Source organism: Arachis hypogaea, chromosome 18, assembly GCF_003086295.3.
Source record: "Arachis hypogaea cultivar Tifrunner chromosome 18, arahy.Tifrunner.gnm2.J5K5, whole genome shotgun sequence".
In the NCBI taxonomy this organism is placed as follows: domain Eukaryota; kingdom Viridiplantae; phylum Streptophyta; class Magnoliopsida; order Fabales; family Fabaceae; genus Arachis; species Arachis hypogaea.
The window spans coordinates 116,912,667-116,935,155 of record NC_092053.1 but is presented as its reverse complement, the minus strand read 5'-3'; the positions used below and the strand labels follow the sequence as shown (position 1 = coordinate 116,935,155).

At 34.0% G+C, this 22,489-nt stretch overlaps 2 protein-coding genes across 5 annotated transcripts; one reads left to right on the top strand and one right to left on the bottom strand.

Moving 5' to 3' along the window:
* Nucleotides 1-3,869: 3,869 nt before the first annotated feature.
* LOC112770330 (uncharacterized) lies at nucleotides 3,870-6,888 on the top strand. Its single transcript, XM_025814702.1, has 5 exons — nucleotides 3,870-3,993; nucleotides 5,582-5,697; nucleotides 6,037-6,479; nucleotides 6,580-6,601; nucleotides 6,706-6,888. Exons 1-5 carry the CDS (start codon nucleotides 3,870-3,872, stop codon nucleotides 6,886-6,888), a joined length of 888 nt encoding a protein of 295 aa, XP_025670487.1.
* A 10,642-nt stretch (nucleotides 6,889-17,530) lies between these two features.
* On the bottom strand, nucleotides 17,531-21,236 carry LOC112771608 (pentatricopeptide repeat-containing protein At4g21065). 4 transcript variants are annotated; one of them, XM_072223937.1, is made up of 4 exons: nucleotides 19,192-21,236; nucleotides 18,218-18,343; nucleotides 17,938-18,008; nucleotides 17,531-17,828 (listed from the first exon to the last, which is right to left on the bottom strand). In XM_072223937.1, the coding sequence occupies exon 1, from the start codon at nucleotides 21,069-21,071 to the stop codon at nucleotides 19,317-19,319; it is 1,755 nt and encodes a 584-aa protein (XP_072080038.1). In that variant the 5' UTR covers nucleotides 21,072-21,236; the 3' UTR covers nucleotides 17,531-17,828; nucleotides 17,938-18,008; nucleotides 18,218-18,343; nucleotides 19,192-19,316. The 4 variants fall into 4 exon arrangements, with proteins under 4 accessions (XP_072080038.1, XP_025672180.1, XP_025672181.1 ...); XM_025816395.3 differs by adding an exon at nucleotides 18,812-18,945 and having other exon boundaries at nucleotides 17,824-18,008; nucleotides 19,053-21,236; XM_025816396.3 differs by having other exon boundaries at nucleotides 17,824-18,008; nucleotides 19,053-21,236.
* Between the last annotated feature and the right edge of the window lie 1,253 nt (nucleotides 21,237-22,489).

Here is a 22,489-nt window from a genome sequence, read left to right as displayed (position 1 = left end):
AAAAATAGAAATAGCAAGTTCTTCATTCATAGTATATAATCAAACATGCTGAAATAACCTATTTTAAAACCTGAGTATAATCAAACTCATTCGACATGATAATCAAACTCAGCACATAACACGATATTACAAAAATATTATTATAAGATAAATTAGCTTTCTATCAAAACCACTAAAAATGAATATATCTAACGAACTTTTAAATATGAAAATTTTTCTTGTTTATTTTGATGCTATAATCAGATAATCAAACTAGCTCCAAGTTATTTTACAAAACCTGGTTATAATCAAACACGGCCAAAGTAATAATCAAATTTAAGGATGCAAATCAAATTTTAAATTCACGTTATAATTAGATTATAATCAAACATGTCCAAAGTAATAATCAAACTTGAAAAATACATATCAAAGTTCAAACTCATGTTATAATCAAACACACTTAAAATCAAACTTTAAAAATCTGGATATAATCAAATACATCAAAAGTAATAATCAAATTTTAGAATCTAAATCAAAATTTAAGTTTATATATATATATATATATGTGTGTGTGTGTGTGTGTGTGTGTGTGTGTGTGTGTGTGTGTGTGTGAAAAAATAACACTAATAAATCAGATAGAAAATAACATGTAACTTCTACTAATGTTTAGCATCTCTTTCTCAAATCTCACGTTATCATAACAAAAAAAAAACACATAAACATGCACTTTTGTTCTCATAAGATACTCTTATTGATAAGACCAATATACTAATCATTATCATTGAACAAAAATTGAAAATCATCTCATAGTTGATAATTCTAATTGCAACCTACAAATGACAAGCTTTGGGGGGGTCCATCACTTATATTTCTAATGAGATGATGAAATTACAAGTTACAAAGTAGAAATAAATATGCTTTCACAATATTGACTTTTAAGCTCTCTAGCCTTCTGGACAGACACTGGCAACCACAATCCTAAATTAATACAAAGATCATTAAGCTAATCAATATCTTAAGCAAATCTCATAACACACGCATTTACCCGATCCAAATACTAGTTCTATTGTACAACTATGAAACAGCATAGAACTTTTAAACAATGTCAAATTGTAAAGAGTCTGGCTGTTCAACATTATACATGAGCTTCCTCATGGAAAAGAACTTGATCAAAGTATCACACACCTGCAAGCAACAAAGAGAAAATATTGTTAATTGAATAAAGATTAACATGATGTCATAAAATATTCGATAGAGTTTTACATTGGTTTATTTAAATATTCAACAATTCTTCTGTGATTCTTTTTCAATAATATCAACATATCCTTCAATTTTCTTTAAATTGATTTTGGAAAAGCATACTTATTCAATGATTTATGGTACTTTAACGCAACAACAGTATTGATTCACAACCTCTAAATTTATCATTTCAGCACTCATAAAATAATTCCTTTATACCTGAATACAACTCACAAAATTCAAACAAATGATGAAAAAATATTCAAAGGAACATAATCACTGGATACCTATCTAAAAATCCAACCATGATCAAATACCAAGACTTAAATAAAATTTCAAACTCATGTTAATCAAACACATAGAAAATTAGAGATTATAACCATTAAAAGAAACTAGCTCCAAATAAACCATAAAGAAAATTATAAACCAAGTAAGTGGTATTAAATGTAGTTTTTTTTTTACTTGGTTTTAAGATTATTTGTGATAAGTGATTAAATTTTCATGCTCCTTTGCCCCCACAGTCTTGAAAATTGAAGTAAGGCATATTTTCGTTTAAGCCTTTTCACAAGCATGTGGTGCTCAAGTGCAATGAGACACTAACAATGACTACTTTCACAACAAATTAAACTAAACTATAAATCAAATTCATAACCAAATTATAATTAAACATTGCTACGGGTATAATCAAACACGTTAGAATAATCAAATTCAAAAGTCCAGAAAAATAAACTCAAGAAGCAAAAATCGAGAAGAGAATCAAGTTCCTTCCAAATTATCACAAAGAAGCATGAGATATTACATTTGATTATAGTCAACATACTGTAATAACATGTTTTAAAATCTGAGTATAATCAAACTCATTCAACATGATAATCAAACTCATCATAGCACGATATTTTTAAGATTAATAACTTCAATAATTAAAAAGTTCAGTAACCAAGTCATCAGTAATGTAAGATTCAGATTTAATATATAGTTATACTCCTATACTAATTAAGTGATATTAAAAATCAACTTTTACAGTCAATTCTAACTAATAAAACCAAAGGATATTAAAGAAATTTTACTTATTACCGTATGAACGCAATCCCAAGACAGTTTTAACTGATTCCTAAGTAACATTTACTTTTTCTATTGGAGTGAGAAGATGAAACTTGGAGGGATTATAGGCGTTTACAAGGGCCAAAATCAAATCAAGGTTTAAATTCCCCTTGAGAATACCCAAGAGGGATCCAAAACCCATGCTCGGACCTCGTTGCATTGTGCATCATTCAAATAGATGGAAGAAAGTCTCACTAACAAGTTTGGTGCGCATCTCATGTCAACATAACACTACATTAATAAAAATGAACTTTGTCAACATAGGAAACAAGATAATCAAAATATCAATGCCAAATAAAAAATAAAAAACTAAAGACAAAATACATTTCTCCACTCAGTCTCCTTCGAAGTTTCTTTAGATACGTTTTTTCCTTTCTTTTTTTTAGTGTCTGTGTTTTCTAGTTCTATTACTATTTTTTTTGGTGCAGTCTTCTTTCACATTTTTCAAAACTAGAAAATTAAACAACTAAAATCCAATCAAATTCAAAAAGTAAAAAAAGTTAAAACTCATGCAATAATCAAAGAAGTAATGCCCAATTTGGTCCCTAAAATTCCCAACTCGCTTCAGATTAGTCCTCCACTTTTTAAAATGACCAAATAAGTCCTCTACTCTTAGAATCGTGAATCCCCGTTGGTCCAAAAGTTAAGAGACATTTTAACGGCACTGAGGTGTACAGTTAAGTGCCAAGTTGGCACTTAACTAAACGACGTCGTTTAGTTTGCCCCCATAATCTATTCTCCCAATTAAAAAGCTCCCAAATGGTCCCCCTTTTACCTTCCCACCTAAAATTGCAATACATTCTCATTACCCTTATCACCTCTTCGTCTTCCTCAAGTCAGCGTCGTCGTGGCTCACCGGCGCTTGTCCGTTGTCCCCTCATTTGATCAGTAAAACTCTTCATCTCTGTCAACATCATCCGCCTCAAATATTTTCTACTGTGAACAGTAAGGATTTAGGTTTTTTTTATTTTTATTTTTTTTACTGTTGTGATGTTAGTTGGGTGAGTAACATGATATGTTGTGATTATATTACTTGCATTTAACTTTTTTGAATGTACTCTATGTTATTCATTTTTTTTGTGGTTGCGTTCTAGGATTTAGGGTTTCTGTTTTAGCCATAGTGCTAATTTCTTATGGTAATATTCTTGCTTGCAAAGTTAAATATACGTGATAGTGCATAGTTAACGGTTTGTTAGTTAATGGTTTGTTAGTATGTGATTGTTTAACATTTTTTTGAAAATTAGAAATTAATGTAATGGTGAACTCTGGTATATGTTGTTGTGTTTTTTCAGATGAGTGATTGGCTGAGGCTTATTTTTCACCATGGAAGGAGGTTCGAGACCCAAGTTTCTGATGGCAGATTTGTATACACATCAAGTCACACAGATGAATGGCTTAGAGTTGATGCAGATTACCTGGACGTTTTTGCCATAACTAGTTACTCTAAGGAGTTGGGCTATGATAAAGCTGATACTTGCTAATACTTGGACCCTAAAGATGGTTTAGAGTACGGTTTGAGGAGGTTAAACCTGGACCAGGATCTAAGGGATATGGTTAGCCTCTGCCGCCAAAATGGTAATGTCATCCATATATATTTTGAACATGGTCCCTCTGTCCCTGAGTTTATAGATTATATGGAACTGTCTGATGATGATGGATGTGTTGGTGGAGAAGGTGACAAGAATGACTTAGAGCAACATGATTGTGTTAAGGAAACTAACATAACTCTAAGCCAATTGTGTGCCCCTATTGAGCAAGAGACTCCAACACCCCAACCCACACCGCAGCCCACACCCAAGTCCACACCACAGCCCACACCACAACCCACTATTAGCATGCCCTTATCACAACCGAATCCTATTGCTCTTAAAAAAATATTCATCAGCACTAAGCCGTTGTCTCAACCAAATCCGATTACACCCACTCTCCTAACTCAGAGAAAAACAAACACAAAAACTACACAAACTATTCAGAGAAATTCCACCACCAAACTAACAAAAAAATTTGGTGGCTTCAAATTTAACACTTCAACAAAGTCACCTAGAAAACCTGTGACAAAATCTACTAGCAAGAAGACACCTCGAACGCCAATCATTGGGGTTGATGGTGAATCATTCGATTCATATGAATCTGTAGAAGATAACCTTTACATGCCACATCTGCAATTTTTAGAATCTAGCACTGAATCTGAGATAGAAACATCTAATAAAAGCAAGCTGCCAGTACTTTAAACAAGAAAAAAGAAAAAGTTGTACAAGAAGAAGAGTTAATCCCCCTGATGACTCGAACTTTGAGAAGGATGGAGGATATGAATCAGATAAAAAGAGTCTTAATAATTTATTTAGTTGTACTTTATGTTATTTTACTAAATCATATTTGTTTAGATTTATTTATTGTATTTTATTTAGTTTAATTTAATATAATCTATAGTTTATTAAATCATATTTGTTTGGAGTCATTTTATTTATTAGTTTATTGTACTCCATGTTCTTTTGCTAAATCATATTTTTTTGAACTTATTTATTGTATTTATTTAGTTTAGTTTAATGTAATCTTTGGTTGTTTAAAGCATACTTGTTTGGAGTCATTTTATTTATTTAGTTTAGTGTACTCTATGTTTTTTTGCTAAATCATATTTTTTTGGACTTATTTATTGTATTTATGTAGTTTAGTTTAATGTAATCTTTGGTTGATTAAAACATATTTGTTTGGAATCATTTTATTTATTTAATTTATTGTACTCCATGTTCTTTTGCTAAATTATTTTTTTGGATTTATTTATTATATTTATGTAATTTAGTTTAATGTAATCTTTGGTTTGCTGAACCATATTTATTTGGAGTCATTTTATTTTTTTAGTTTAGTGTACTCCATGTTCTTTTACTAAATCATATTTGTTTAGATTTATTTATTGTATTTATGTAGTTTAGTTTAATGTAATCTTTGGTTTGCTAAAGCATATTTGTTTGGAGTCATTTTATTTTTTTAGTTTAGTGTATTCCATGTTCTTTTGCTAAATCATATTTTTTTGAAGTTATTTATTGTATTTATGTACTTTAGTTTAATGTAATCTTTGGTTTGCTAAAACATATTTGTTTGGAGTCATTTTTTTTTAGTTTAGTGTACTTTATGTTCTTTTGCTAAATCATATTTGTTTGGACTTATTTATTGTATTTATGTAGTTTAGTTTAATGTAATATATAGTTTGCTAAAGCCTATTGTTTAGAGTTATTTATTTAGTTTAGTGTAATTTGATAAGCAGGTTCATTTTCGGGTGACTCTTGGAAGTCAGATGAGTTGAGGACTCCACCAAATTCTAATGACAAGGTAGACCCAGTTGTGAATCCAATTTTCAATGATGTTGCCAAGTTTGGCCAGGTCAGGTTGGAATTAGGGATGGAATTTACAACTAGGGAAGCTTTCAAGAAAGCTGTTACAAACTATACTTTATAAGAGGGAAGAGGAGTAAGATATTCAAAGAATGACACTACTAGAGCTAGAGTTGTTTGTAAAAATGAAGAGTGTCCTTGGTTAGTCTATTGTTCTTATAACAAAAGGCATGCATGCTGGCATATTAAGAAATTTAATGATGACCATACTTGTGAGAGAATAATAAAAAATAGGTGTGCAACTAAGAAGTGGGTTACTGAAATCCTAATAAAAAAGGTAAGGAAGCAACCTACTTTTAGGCATTGTGAGGTATTTGACTATTTCAAGAGAAAAACTAGAGTTCAATTGTCTAGGACCAACATTACAAGATCTTTAGGAGATGCTAGGAAGATTGTGAGAGGTGATAAAGCATCCCTGTATGCCAAGTTTAGCGATTATACAGAGGAGTTGTTGAGGTCAAATCCAGGATCTACTGTGAAACTAGGTGTAAATGCACAACCTAAGGGAGACCCTATCTTTCAGAATTTTTATGTGTGTCTTCATGGTTGCAAGCAAGGGTTTGTGCATGGATGTAGACCCTCGATTGGTTTGGATGCAGCGTTTTTGAAAACTTTCTATGGAGGATGGCTAATGTGTGTCGTGGAACAAGATGCAAACAATTACATCTACCCCATAGCATGGGCTATTGTTCCTGTTGAGAACACAACAACTTGGAAGTGGTTCTTGGAACTTTTACATGAAAACATTGGTTCCTATCAGGAGCATAACTGGTGTTTCATGAGTGACATGCAAAAGTTACGTATAATGTACTATATAGAAGCACGATATATGATATATTGGACTATTTAGATTTAATGATGGTTCTGTTAGGGACTATTTGGATTTAATGAATGTATAGTCATGATATATTTTGAGCATTAGGCACTTGTGAATTCTGAACTGGTACCATTCTCATGGCCATTCTGAACTGTTACCATTGCCACTTGTGAATTGCAGGGACTCATTCCGCACTTGTGGCATAACTTCCAAAAGCGATGGAAGGACAAGCACATGAAATCATTGTTGTGGGCATGTGTTAGAGCACAGACAGTTCCAGAGTTTAACAAAAGCATGCAAACCCTCAAGACTATTAATGTGAAGGCATGGGAGTATCTGGACAAGATTCCTAGACAATCCTAGACCAGAGCACACTACAAAGACACCCCAAAGAACGACAATATATGCAACAACATGTGTGAAGTCTTCAACTCAGCCACCAAGCCATATAGATCAAAGCCAATACTTACACTATTGGAGGAAGTTAGGAGGATTGCCATGACAAGCATGGCCAGAAACAAACTCAAGCTAGCCAATCATATTGGACATTTACCACCCATACAACAAAGTAGACTTGCAAAGAAGAGATATTTCAGTAGATACCAAACAGCTATGTGGTCTGGTGATGCTGTGGAAGTCATGTTTGAAGTTCATGGGGAGCCTCACAATGTGGTAGTTGATTTAGGAACTCACACATGGAGTTGCAAGTCATGGCAGCTATCAGGTAATAGACATGTAGATTTTTTGGATTTATTTTTCTAAATACTGCAACATATTCACTTAATTATCTTTCTTTTAGGATTACCTTGTCGTCATGCCATCGTGGCTATTGCATGTATGAATGGTCGGCCTGAGAACTATGTTCATGCATAGTTGACAATGGGATCTTACAATAAGACATATGAGTTTCATATCAACCCGGTAAGAGGAGAAGAGATATGGAACAAGTCTGAGTACTCTCACTACTTATCCCCGGCAAGACCAAAACCACGTGGGAGACCAAAGCTCTATGCAAGAAAGAAGGATGCACATGAGGCCCCTGTTGGAGGCAGTCAAGAGAGAAAGTCCACAAAATTAAAGAGGCAAAATGGCAAGTTCACTTGTGAAACTTGTGGCAATGTTGGTTACACTACAAGGGGGTGCAAAGTTGCAAAAAAGCTAAAGGCAGAGGAGGCAGCAACAGCTGCAGAACAAGCTGATGATGAAGCTGGTGAAGAAACCCCACAAAATGCTCAAGTTGGTGATGAAGCTAGTGCCCAACAAGGTACTGTTGTAGAAGATGCTGCTGCTCAAGGTATTGTTGTTCAAGGTGTTGTTGCTCAAGGTGCTGCTAAGGTAATTTATGTTACTAAAATTATTTACAAGCCACAATTTGAACAATTTTATTGAGTATTATGATCAATTATTACTATTAATATTGTAAATACTAGTATTGTGGTTGATTCCTATTGTTATGATCGACAGTTGCCCAAGCGGAAGATAACTAGGCGAAACAAACTTCCAATTGTCAGGCCATCTATTGATGCAACCAGTTCTCCAAAGTCAAATATTGGTGTTGCTGATGTGGTTTCAAGAGAGACAATGGAAGGAGCAAGTGCAGGAACATCTGAAAAGATGGAAGCTTTGTTGAAGTTTGTTCCAACACCTGGATTTAAGGCACCAAGAAAGAAAGCTTGATGATGTCATGAAGACTTTATTTGTTACTTTATGATAGTCAGAACAATTTGATGTTCTTGGTTTTAATTTGCGTTGTGATGGATTAAGTATGAACTTGTATTTTGTTAGTGTTTGTTCATAGTGGTATGGCCCTAACTATAAACTTTTGGCTTAGTTTATATTTTGTATTTTGCACTATGCTATTGCATAATTGACACTATTATGTGCTTTTGTTAAGACAACACCATTGTCATGGTTATTATAATTATAATGATATATTACAAGTTGATTTAGCTAAAGATTTGTATTTATTAGCTTTATTTTGTCATTATATTATCTTTCATTCAGGTTAATCCAGGTTAATGAGATACAAAGTTGAGAGAAACCTAACTTCATTCATTTATAATCATAAATCATTACATAATGATCATGGACACACTCACACTATGCTATTTTTTAGCTAAAAACCAAAACAACCAAATACCAAAACCAAACCCAATAGTTATTACAATACACAACAACAGCAACATCAGCATCTTCAATGTGCTAATACTACTCTTTAAAGATCCTATTCTCCAATTGAGTTCATTAAAAATTTCTTGTGTAACCTGAACCACACCTTGTTCTTCATATCCATCAGCCCAACGAAAGAAATTACAGTGAACTCCAAACTACAATAATGCAAAAAGAAACATTAAACTAACAATCACTAAATCATCATTTTAAACCCGTATCAACTTAAAAATTCCATTAAATAGAGAATTTTACCTCATAGTTGGGACACCCATGAAAACGTCTTCCTGGATTCTCTGGCGTCGCTGAGTACTTAATCACCGTACGTAACCCACAATTGCAGAATACACCGTTCTTACCCCTGGTTCAAATTTTCCGGTTATTGTAGTTTCTCCCACTAGAGTTGTTCTTGCTTGAGCTTCCTTGACTTCTATCACCACCGCCCATCATGCCTCACCCAAAAGAGCGACTTTTCAGAGCTTCACAAGATGAACAACAACGAGAAAGAGAAGAGTGAAGACGAAGAACAAAGATGAACAACAACGAGGAGGAGAGGAGTAGAAGCAAACAACAAAAATGAACATTTGGGGAGTTAGGGTTTTATAAGTGTGAATGGATCAATTTGGGTGTTTTAATCAAATTTGGGACACCAATTTGAGTTGAACTCATCGTGTGTCCACATCAGCCCACAGTTAAGTGCCAACTTTGCACTTAACTGTATACCTCAGTGTCGTTAAAACGTCTCTTAACTTTTGGACCAACGGGGATTCATGATTCTGAGAGTGGAGGACTTATTTGGTCATTTTAAAAAGTGGAGGACTAATCTGAAGCGAGTTGGAAATTTCAGCGACTAAATTGGGCATTACCTCAATAATCAAATATCAAGTATGCTATAATCAAACATGTTGTAATATCATATTTTAAAACCTGAGCATAATCAAACAGACTTCAAATCATATTACAAATATCCAATTATAATTAAACATGCCAAAGGTAACATCAACTATGCTATAATCAAACATGTTGTAATATCATGTTTTAAAAACTGAGCATAATCAAACTCATTCAATATAATAATCAAACAGACTCCAACTTATATCACAAAAATCCAATTATAATCAATTAAAAATAAAATTAAAAAAAATGATACTGTAACTCATATCACAAACAAATTCCAACTCATTTTTTTCCTCTTATGAAAATTAAAAAGAAAAAAAATGTTCTTTCTTTTCTTTCTCCTATTTTAAGAGTGATCCATAGTTCAAAGATGGTTAATGTATAAGGCCCACTTGGTAAGGCCTGGTTTAAGTTAATCCTATAACCTCAAAAAAATTATTAATCTCACAAAAGAATGAACTATACAGATGGATAGCGTTTATAGGTAGGTATACATATACGATACTACTAATTCACCAATTACCATTACCTATTACAATAACTACAATGTAACATATTATTCCTATGCAATCCATCACCAAACTGCACACTTCCAAGTGCTATGTTGTATATCTAATCTTAGAACACTTAGCTACATTGACAGTATATATTTCAGTTTCATCATAAAATTAAATGCCAAACCCTTGAAATAAAAGTCCTAAGATAACACAATGCAAATATATGCAATAAAATCGATGGCAATGCTAAGTATTTAACTCCACAATCATGAATATCTCGATTCAGATGCAAATTAAAGCTTGATAGTGGATACACATCTCCTGAAAATGCTTGTATAGACACCAATCTATAGAATCATATTCATGCAAAAACTCAAAAGAATAATCACCAGAGAACTCATTCATGTATATGATTCAACCTCAAGGATCAGAATTATTTCTACCAAAATATACCTCCTATATTATTAGATTCTTAATAAATCAAGCTACTCAATAAAGTTAAACAAAACAAACTAAATATCCAAATTTCACATAACACGCACAAAAAACAAAAAAAAATCAAGATAATGCAGAAAGTAAACTCATGTGTTGAAAATTTCAGAGAACTAGAACACATAGAGCTATCAGCTAAGTTGAAATTTTTAAAGTAGAATTCAAAAACCGAAAAAAATAAGATAACACTACAAACATTAATCATCCGTTCCTGCTCATGATTGTGTAATCAAGCTGAAGAAGCTCAAAATGAATAATCAAAAGCACAAGGAGTAGAAGCTTACCTTGCAGAATCAAACAAGGAAAATACAGTCAAAGAAGTTCACGTCTGAGACAGAGAACACTGCACCTGAGACAGAGGAAGGAGAATCGCAACCATGGCTGAGAGAGAGCAAAGGAGAATCGTGTCAAACCGGAAAGAGAGCAAAGGAGAATCGTGTTGCTGAAGAGAGAGGGAAGGAGAATCACGCTTGAGACTGGGAATGAGGAAGTAGAATTGCATGAGAGTGACAGTGAGGGAAGGAGAAAGAGGGAGCTAGGTTTCAACGCGTATAAAGAGTGAGGGTGAGGCTTTGATTTTTAATTTTTTAATTTTATTTTCGTATACGTATACAAATACGGTGGCTGGAAAAGAGAATTGGCATAGTCATAAATGTTAACTAAGTTGCTACGTACAATAAGATTTATATCTAGGCTTCATTATAAAATATGATAGAAGTTTTAATATATTTGAATTAATTACAGCCATCAATTCAATAAATTAATCACTTAATTCATCTACTATTCAAGAGTTTAAACTAGTTCAAGACTACTAAACTTAGAAAATGACAACTACTAAACTCAAACTAAAGTTAGCAAATTTTCCGGTGTTAACCCAACTTAAAAAGAAAAATTGTATGAACTAATATCAAGTACATACATTCGAAACTCATCGTTAAAATAGAACAAAATTTTTGTTTTTGTTAACATATATCTCTTGACTTTTTTTACTCTTGACTTTTTCTTGATTCCTCACATAAACATTAACTGAGCCTTTTTCTTTATAGAAAGAAATAGACTATAAAGAAAAAATAATTTTTTCTATGCAAGCATGGAGAAGAAAAGACAGCTTCAAAGAGAAAAAATGTTGTTGAAGATGCTCCCTTTTCTTGATTTTCAACTTTGGAAGAATGACAACTGGACCATACCTACAACCTCAGAACTGAAAGAGTATATCTCCGATAAAGCATATAGAATCATGATTCTCCAAAAGCCAATATTAATGGCATCAGTCGCACATGATAACAAGCATATAAACAAACATTTCAATTTCAAAACCAACATTCCTAACAAACAAGACCACAACGTTCAAACCGATTACATATCAACTAGCTCCAACCCCTATAAAAGGAGAGAGGAATCAAATGAATCCATCAGAAAAATAACAGAGAGAAATCTTCCTAAAGAAAAGTATTATTCTTTAATAACATCGCTGACTTGGGCATCAGAGTCTTTCCTTGCAGGATCCCCGACGCTAGGAAAAACAGAAGAGGTAGATGAAGATCAGCTACGCCGAGAAATCCAGTGCTCGTAGAGTTCGGAGTATACCTCGGCTGAACTGCTGACCAACAAAGAATAAAGTGGCACCCACCGTGGAGCCCGAATAGACTAACCCCACTTAACTTTCTTTATTTCTTATTATTATCTCCACGCTTTATTTTACAGGGACCTCCAGTATGATTGACAACAGAATCCCACAATTAACACAATCGGAGCTGTTAGCCCAAAATGCAGAACTCCAAGCTGAGATCCGAAGAATAACTGAGCTCCTAGATCAAGAAAGGAATGGAAAACATAGTGTTGGGGACCCCAAAAACACAAGCCGGAAGGACTTGCAATCTCAGGATCCAGAGGAGGTGACACCTCCAAAGGAGAAGAAGACTATATATAACCCCTTCTCGGAGGATATCATGAAGTTCCATATGCAAAGAACTTCGTATTGCCGACTACAGTGAAGCCGTACGAAGGCCTTGGAGACCTTCACATCCATGTCACCAAATTCCAATCTACGATGTTTTTTAACAGTGCTTCTGATCCTTTATTTTGCCGACCTTTTCAAACATTCCTAGATAGTACTACTTTACTTTGGTTTTCTAAGTTATCTGCAAGTTCCATTTCTTGCTTCAAAGACTTGGCAGAATCCTTCACCAACCACTTTGCAGCCTCAAAAATATACGTACACAATCAGATTACCTCAGTACTAAAAGGCAAGATCAACATGAGAGCCTCAAAGATTATATGACACAATTTTCCAAAGCAATCATGGAGATCCCTAATCTTAGCCTAGATGTCCATCTACATGCACTCAAAAGTGGCTTTCGTTTTGGAAAATTTCAGGAAATCATAGCGGTAACCAAACCGAAGACACTGGCAAAATTCCGAGAAAAAGCTACAGGGAAGATGGAGATTGAAGAACTCCGTGAGGATCGGCGTTTGGAAAAACAACAACCTCGCCGAGAGGAGAAATGGCAACCCAAGCCTCAAAACAAATATATTAAAAAGCCTTTCAAGGTAACTCCAAAGTTTGACACCTATACCTAGTTTAACACCAAAAGAGAAGACATCATCCAGGAAATACTCAATGCTAAAATCATCAAACCTCCAAAAAAGGCTGGGACCTACAAAGACCAGAAATACGTGGACAAATCTAAACATTGTGCTTTTCATAAAAAAATATGGCCGCACTACTGATGAATGTTTGATTGCTAAAGCCCTTTTGGAGAGGCTAGCAAGACAAGGCCTATTGGACAAATATGTTGACGGCCGTATACTACCAGTACAACTGAGGACAGCTGTCAATCAGCCTGAAAACATAAATGCACAAGAGAAGGCAAAATATCAACTACCTCAGACGCGAGGTGTAATTAAATGTATTTCAGGAGGATTTGCAGTGGAAAAACTTACTGGCTCGACAAGGAAAAGGACATACCTAACAATGTTAGTGGTAGAAGGAAACCCATCCGAGATTACACCAGAGTCATCAATATCAAACATCACTTTCGAACATTCTGATTACCAAGCTGGAACAACAAATTTGGATGATCTGGTTGTCATCTACATCCAAGCTAGCGACCTTTGGTGAGAAAGGTCCTCCTTGATCCTTGCAGTAGCCCCGACATTTTGTTTTAATCCACCTTCCAGAAAAAGAAAAATAAAAAATAAAAAATGAGCACCACTCACATATATACACCAAAAACAATTTTTCTTAACGATTATGCGTGAAAATATAATAAGTGTCCTCACTTGTGTTTTGGTCCCTCTAATCGGTTATTTTACTTTTACATAAAAAAAATTTCAAATTTTTGAACCAAACCCTATTCATAAAATTGATTAATTTGATTCATTTTAACCGATTATTTTACTTTTACATTAAAAAATAACCAGATTTTTTAACAAACAAAATATTGACCTTGGACTGCTTTTTTTTTTTTTTTTTGACTTGGGCTATTCCCAACAACCCAAACCCGACACCCAAACTACCCGAACCACTTCCCCAACTAATGCCTCAGTCACGACTCCAAACTGGCCGCAGTTGATGCACATCAGACAGTTCAGACTCCATGGCCATGAATTAAGCTTCCTAATATCTGCATTTATCTCCTATACGCATCGAACTCCGACAAGGCCGACAACAAAGACGACGAGTGGGATCCTTTGCGCAGCAAGCTCCAACGAGGTCAGTGACAAAGAGCCGAGCAAGCTCCTCTGAGCAGCAATCTCTGAGGAGTCAGATAACGAGCTCCTCTGTGCAGCAAGCTCCGGCGAAGTCAGCGACGAAGATAACAAGCAAGCTCCCCAACGCAGCGATCTCTGACGGGGCAACAACAAAGACAGCGAGATGGGTCTTCCAAGGTCACTCCAAAGCGTCCGAAATGAAAAAGAGCCAAAATTAATCCATTAGAAATTATTATTGGAGATATGAAGTCAAAAACAGAAGCACTTTTTGCTCCTGAAATGATCCAACAATATGCCATTCAAGATGGAGAATCCGGCCTTGAGAATTTGTTACAAAATAATGGTGGAGATATACCCACTGGCGAACTTGTTAGCGTGAAATCCAATAAGAGTGTCGTCAAAGGTGGAGGAGCTTTCAACGACTGAAGATGGTGGCGATTCTGCTGCGCCTTTCTTCCCGGTTTCACGAACCAGAGCGGAAGAAGGGTGACGGTCGCGATAGAGCTCCAAGCACCAGCAACTTGGACAGGGCAACAAGGAAATGAATTGTGACATGGGCGGCGGCAAATTGCAGCGTAGCAGAGCTTCCTGGAGAAGATGAAATCGGTAGCAGCAGCAAGGAAGAAGAATCGGCGCAGAAGGGGAGGAATTATGATGCCGCTGAGAAACCGAAAGTGATAACTAGACTCCGAAAACGGCGATGGACCTCGGACAAAACAGCATCACCGCCGGCGAAGATCCAGGCAAAGGCGAGGAAGCAGGCAAATGCAGGTAGCAGTTGGATGGGAACCGGCGAGGAGGCAAGTCGCATATTGGAGATGAAAGAGTTCTCTCATCGCATTTCCGGGTCTCTCATCCAAATCGCTCGGTCGGGTCAGGCCATAGGGTTGGGTCCAGTTTTCTTTGGTCTGGGCCAATCTGTTGGCCTGACGCCTACCAAAAAAAGATAGGGTCTGTGCGGTGGACCTTCATACAACTCCAAAAAAAATCACATTATATTATATTATACTAAAAAAAAATTAGGATGAAGATGATAATGGTCTTTGTTGGACTTAAATTAAAATTTATTCGAAATAACTATATATATAATGAATGATTTTAGACAAAAGAAAAATAGTGTTAATGTTTTTACTTTTTTGTTTGAAAAAAATAATACAAGTTAATTATGGGTCTAGTCAAAATAAAGAAAGTGATATTTTAATTATATCCTTGATCTTTTAGAATATTAAAAAGGTTGATATCTGACAATTTTTTTCTAATCAATATCAAATATCTCTAGTTTAACCAAAACGGATAAAATAATAATATAATAATAATAATATTATACTATTATTTTTTCTCTCGAAATTCGAATCAGATTCGTCAGAGCGAGACTAACTGTGTACCTGATTCTTTAGATTTCAGCTCGAGGTGGCTCAAAAATGCAGTTTTCTGCGACTTAGTCGACGTGCCTGCTTAAATTCAGTAGAAGTGCTTGAAATGCTTGTGCACTAGAGGTGCTTAGTAAGATGTTTGATGATGCAGTGCCTACAGTAAGGGGTGCCTGCTTTACCGAACTCTCAAAAAATTCCATTTGATCAAGAAAAGGCGTGGTTTCGCCGAAACTAGGCCGTTACATTTAGACTTGTATTATTTTAAAAGTATTATATCCATAACTATTTCTTAAAAAAATAAATTGTATTATATTTTAGATTTGTCTTAAAATCTTCATTAAAAGTATAATTATCATAAACTTTTTACTACTATTGCTTGTTAATATGCTAATTTAGTTTAAAATATATTGTTTTCAATATACAACAAATAATTCATCATAATTAAAACTAAAAGTGAGTTAAGTTAATTTATGAGACATTTTGAACTCAACTCATTAATAACTAGATAATCTCAGTTCATAAACTTGTGACTTGAATTTAAGTCTTAAGTTAAGATTATTGGATATACTTAATTCAATGGCTCAAGAGCTGACTCAAATATATGTGTGTGTGCAGGCACGGATGGACTCAGTAAGGACAATGAAGGGGCACTTGCCCCGCTGCTTTTTCATTTTTTTTTTCAAAATAGTTATATATAATAATATATCTCTATTTTAAATTTTAAATGATCTCACTATAAATAAATTATATTCAATTGGTTAAAATCTTAAATTAATTTTTTTATTTTTTATTATTTTTATTATTATTTAATCTAATTAAATTTAATTTTTATATCGTTATTCTTTTATTCTCTTAAACTCTTTTTTTATTTTTATATTTTTAACATTTTTTCTATTCCTTGTTTAGTAGTCATCTTCTGTTCATCAAGAGGTAAATTTCAAATTCTCTATATTTTTTTATATAACTTTTTATGACTCTATGTATCTTCCAATTTCATTGTTTTTCTTTTTGATATTTTCAATAACAAATTTTAATTCAAACAATTATAGTTTAGGTATTAATCTAATATTTCTCTTCATAATTTTATATATTCTATTTTATTCTCAATTTATTCATCTTTATTATTTATTTTTTATCTTTTGTTCTATTATATATACCTGTGTTGCATATAAAATTTTAAAATAAATTAATTAATTTACTAATTTAGAATATATTTTTTATTTTTGAAAATAGTAAAAATAAAATATTTTAATTACAATACATAATTAAACAGATGAATAAAATCTTTCATCTAACATTATATCAAATTAAATTAAAAAATATATAACAAACTTAATTATTTTAAAAAGAACGAAAGAAAAAAAAATTGTAAATTAAGGTTATATTATTTTATATAAACATACTTTTATATACAGATTTAATTTTTTTAGTATTTATATATAATTCTAGTTTTAAAATATAAATACTAGTGTGTCATTAGTTGTTAATGTGACAGTTGAGTCAGTCTTTTATTATTAAATGTGTATAAAAAATTAGTTAAGATAACAAGTTATCTATAATTTAATTAAAATATTTTAAGTTCAAATTTTAGAAATAAAAAAATATTTTTTATAAAAATAAAAGTATTCATTAACTTTTTTTAATTTTTATATCTTTATATAATTAATAGTGTTCAATAAAATTTATTTTAGTGTATATATTTTTACCCCCACTCTTAAAATTTTCTGGGTCCCATCACTGTGTGTTGGAATTTTGTGGTGCCACTGTTAAATTAGTGACACCGTGCCACTTGTGTTAGATACCATTGATTTGTGTTGTCCTGTGAAAAGTTGTTGTACCATAAAAGGATCTACCAAAAAAGAGTGAGGGTAACCTGAAGAAAATGTTGCTGAATTTTTGTGGATAATTAATATGTTTTTGGCTAAATTTCATCATTCACCATTCACCATTCACCATTCACCACCACCCATTTTCTCATCGCTTCAAAAATTATGTTGGCTAACTTTCTTTTCTCCTTCTTTAACGTGTTCACCATCATCCTTCTCCTCATCACTGAGGATCTTCGTCCGCCACCACCGCCACCAATCTTCCAAATTCAAATTACTAAATTCAAGTGGAATGGCAATCAAAGGTAGCAAAACAAAGAACAGCGAACCTAGAACTGAATAATAGAGCATAATAAAGCCAATAAGGTATACAAACAAAGACCAAGTAGTCAAAAATATAAATAAATAAAAGCAACTTAAAGATCAAGCATCTAATGGAGATACCAGTTCAATGAACTCCAGCATCATCAAGTCCAGGAACTCTACTCCCATCGGTAAAAAAAAATCATGGAAACCTGAAAACGAAGGTAAAAAGAGAGGTCTAAATATCATAATAAAAAAACCATGAAACTTGAAACGATTAAATTCAATTGAACCGGCAATCGAAGGTAACCAAACAATTAACAGGGAATCTAGAACAGAATAATAGAGCTTAATGCAGCCAAGAATATATACAAACAAAGAAGTAGTAGTCAAAACCACAAAAAAAAAAAGGGCAACGTACGGATCAAGCATGCTAAAGGAGATGCCAGTTCAATGAACTAAAGAAGGAATGAGATTAAAAGGAGGAAGAGACACCGCATTGGACAGCTAACAAAGTGACAAACGCCGATCATCCACCAGATGCAACCTGCCAACGGAAGTCATATTAGACTCACGAATGAAAACTAAACCGGTCAATAACACGTGTATTTAAAAATTAACAAAAAACAATTAGGAGAAAACAAAGGACAATCAAAGACAGAATTTGGAGGGCTATCCATCAACGACTGAAACCGAAAGGCAACAAAAAAAAACCAAAAAAGAATACAAAAAATTAGGAGAATACAAAAGAAAAGCAAAGACAGAATTTGGAGAGCAGTACGTCAAGAAATGAAACCGAAAGCTAACAAAAAAATGCAACAATCATGAAAGATAACAAAGCACCAAATTTGCACAGTTCAAGCAGGAATGCCAAACAAAGTTCAATAAAGATAGGGCTCAATAACAGAGCCTAATGCAACCAAGAAGCTATCCAAAACAAAGATCAAGAAAACCGAATGATCAGAGGAACAAACCAACACACAAAAGAGTTAAAAGGGCAAATCTGGGCAAATACCAAGAGAAGCGAGGCAGCATAAAGAGACGGAAGTGGAGGTCAAAAGGAATGCAGCAAAAAAGATTTTTTCAGAAAAGATAGTTCGATCGGAACCAAAGGTACCCAAACCAACCTCCCTCCTGGCCTCACATCAACTGGCAAGAGATTAGTATATTATCAGTATCTTATCTAAACAATATGTAATTTACAGAAATTAAGCACTAAGCAGCGGAAGGAGAACAAGTTAATCACTTGACTGTACCATGTACAATAAATCATCGAGTGAACAACTAACTCCAAAAATAAACGTGGTTCCCCCTTTCATATCCCTTTACTCAAACCGTTAACTTCATACAACCAATCTATTTATCAATGACCAATATAATCAGTTTACTTCATACATTCATGTATCTGATCAGAACTGTGCCATTGCTGATTAATGAGTTTCATTCATGATCTTCAATCATGTCCACATCGTCACTGAACATTAATTCGAATGTTTCCATGGTCAAAGCAGATACCATAGCTACCAGTAATCCTTGCAAGAGCAGTCACCATTTTTGAAATGATGGAAACGTATCCTGTCCCTTACTATGATCTCTCTTTGGTAGATCTTAGACACTAGTTTCATAAACTCATGACAGTCCTCACAAGACCTTAGATTCTTCACAATCCGGATTTCGGAACCCTGCCTATTCCTGATTAATCCATATGCAAGAGCTAGCTTCTCACTATGATGAAGTAACTGAATGGCTTTATCCTCATCATCCATCTCAAGCAACACCTCTGATACTCTCGGATTATACCCTTCCTTTCTAATTTCATCTACAATCTGATCCAATTTGTTATATATTTTCTCTGCTTCAGGGTGATTATAATCTCCCATAGAAAATTCACATACAGTGCCATCAACTTCAATCCTACTACACCCTGGAGGCTTAGTTAATCCCCTTCTGTTCATCAACTCTCTCACCTCTGCTTTGTTACACCACTTCCCAGCAGACGCATAAACATTGCTAGCGAGTATGTAACTCCCACTATCATCATCAGCAGTTCTCTTTCGTAGTTTGAGGTGTTTCATGAGACGCCCTGCTCTGTCGGTATCCCCATGAAGTTTGCAGGCCCATATCATGGTCCTCCAAAGAACTGCATCAGGCTTGATAGGCATTGTATTAATGAAATCCTCGGCTTCCTTCAAACACCCTGCTCTCGCGAGGAGGTCCACCACACAGCCAAAATGCTGAATTGTAGGCTCTATACCATAACGTTTTGGCACATCATTCAAAAACACGTAAGCTTCATTAACCAAGCCTGAATTCCTACACGCCGAGAGAACCGCTGTCATTGTCCTCTCATCAGGTTCTATCCTACAGGTTTCCATCTCAGCAAACATCCCAATAGCTTCCTGGCACATTCCATGGCTAGCAAGGGCAGAGATCATGGCGGTCCAAACAAAAACATCCTTGTCCACAACATTGTCAAACACGTTCCGTGCACTCTCTAAGCACCCGCTTTTAGCATACATATCAACAAGGGCAGTGCCAACATTCGCCTTAGAATCAATCCTCTTCTCCTTCACAATCATGTGCACCTTCTTCCCCACACTTAAAGCTCCGGTTTCAGCACAGGCCCTCAAAACAGACATCACCGTGGCATCATTGACCTCTATCCCAGCCTTCAGCATGCTATCAAACAAGGCCAAGGCGTCGACGTGGCGATCAGCGTTGACAAGGCCATCAATCATTGAAGTCCAAGAAACCACATCCCTAAGAGGCATTCTATCAAACACCTCGCGAGCAAACCCCAACTCGCCGAATTCAGAATACATATGGATCAAGGTGTTCTGGATATACTGATCAGACCCAAAACCCGTCTTAGTGATGAGAGCGTGGATCTGTTTGCCTTGTGGGGTGAGTTTCAAGCGGGCAAGACACTTAAGGAGGAAGGGGTAAGTGAAGTTATCGGGTTGGGGTGGTTGGTAGTGGATCATGGAGAGGAAGAGAGAGAGGGCGTGGAAGTGGTGGGTGGGGTCGGGGCTGCGGGAATAGGCACGGATGATGGTGTTGTAGTAATAGGAGTTGGGGCGGGGGATGGAGCGGAGGAGGAGGCGAGCGTAGGAGAGGTTGCCGCCGGGAGAGAGGGCGGCGAAAGTGAAGAGCTTGGAGACGTTGCGCGCTGCGTCGTCGTTTTGGGTGCCCCCTTTCAGGAGTTGCGCGTGCAATTGGAGCGCGTCGGACATGCTTCTCAGCTCCATCACAACACCATCCAGGCATCCACTCATGCTCAGTAGTCAACGCCACTTCGTCTTTCCGTTATTCATACGAATGGAATGACCAAGGTTTTAAAAATCGCTCTTTTAATTATTGATTTATTAATTTATTAGTTTAATCAATTTAATTGTGGTTTTAATAGAAAAATTTATTTTATAATAAAATAATAAATTATAAATAAATACTTTAAATATAATTTTAAAATATTTTTTAAATTTAAAACACTACATAAATTAAAATTTAATATAACTTTTAATTTTATTAATTATTAACAATTTATTATTCATTAATCATTATATCACTATTAAACTCATTAAAATAGTCACAAGAAACAAAAAAAAATTATTAAATTAACAAAATCAATAACAAATATTCCTTCATCTACTTATTTAGTTAATTGAGTTAATTCAATTCATCTATTTATTTAGTAAATCTTAAGAAATTGTAAAAAATTAATCAATTTTTTGTGTGTGTAAACATGTAAAAAAATAAAGCAAACACTATCTTATATCTGAACGGATGATTTGTTGGATATCAACACAAGATTCGAACCAAATAACATGATCAGAGTTACTCTTGGCACCATATCTAACTATCCAATTCGCAGCTATATTTGCTTCCCGGGACACCCACTCAACATAAACAAGCCAAGGTCGAAATAAAAGCTCCTGAATCTTGTGAACCAAATCTATTATATCAGATGAATACCCACTTGTAAGATCATGCATGATGAGCAGAATGTCAAGGCATAGTTGTCATAATCGAACCGGTGAGATTACTGGGTCACTGGATTACTGGTTCAACCGGTGGGTCACTGGTCGAACCGGTTAACCCAGTATAATTAAATAATTATGTAAAATTTAATTATTTTTTCTTTATTATAAGTACTTTTATTTTGTTTTTATAAAAATAATTCTCATTTTCAAATTTTAATACTTTATTAATTAATTTATATTTATTGTATTATTATATTATTATAAGTAAAAACTTATATACAGTTAATTTTCATGTGAAGTTGATATTTAAAAACAGTTAGATGATTTGACAAGTTTAACTAAATATCATCTAACGATTTTCAATTATTAATTTCATATGAAGATAATTTTATGTGAGTCTTTACCTATTATTATATACTACAAGTATTTGTTGAAAAAATAATATTAATAGATATCATATAATCATAAAAAGAAAAAATAAATTATAGTTAATAATTTTTTATCATATATATATATATATATATATATATATATATATATATATAGTTTAATAAAATTTATAGTTAAATAAAATATAATTGATTTAAAAATGAGTGACTTTAAAATTAAAATTAATTGAATATAAGTAAAATAAAAAATTGCTATATGTATTTATTAAAAATAATATTAATATATTATATAATTATGAAAAGAAAAAATAAGTGAGTTTATAA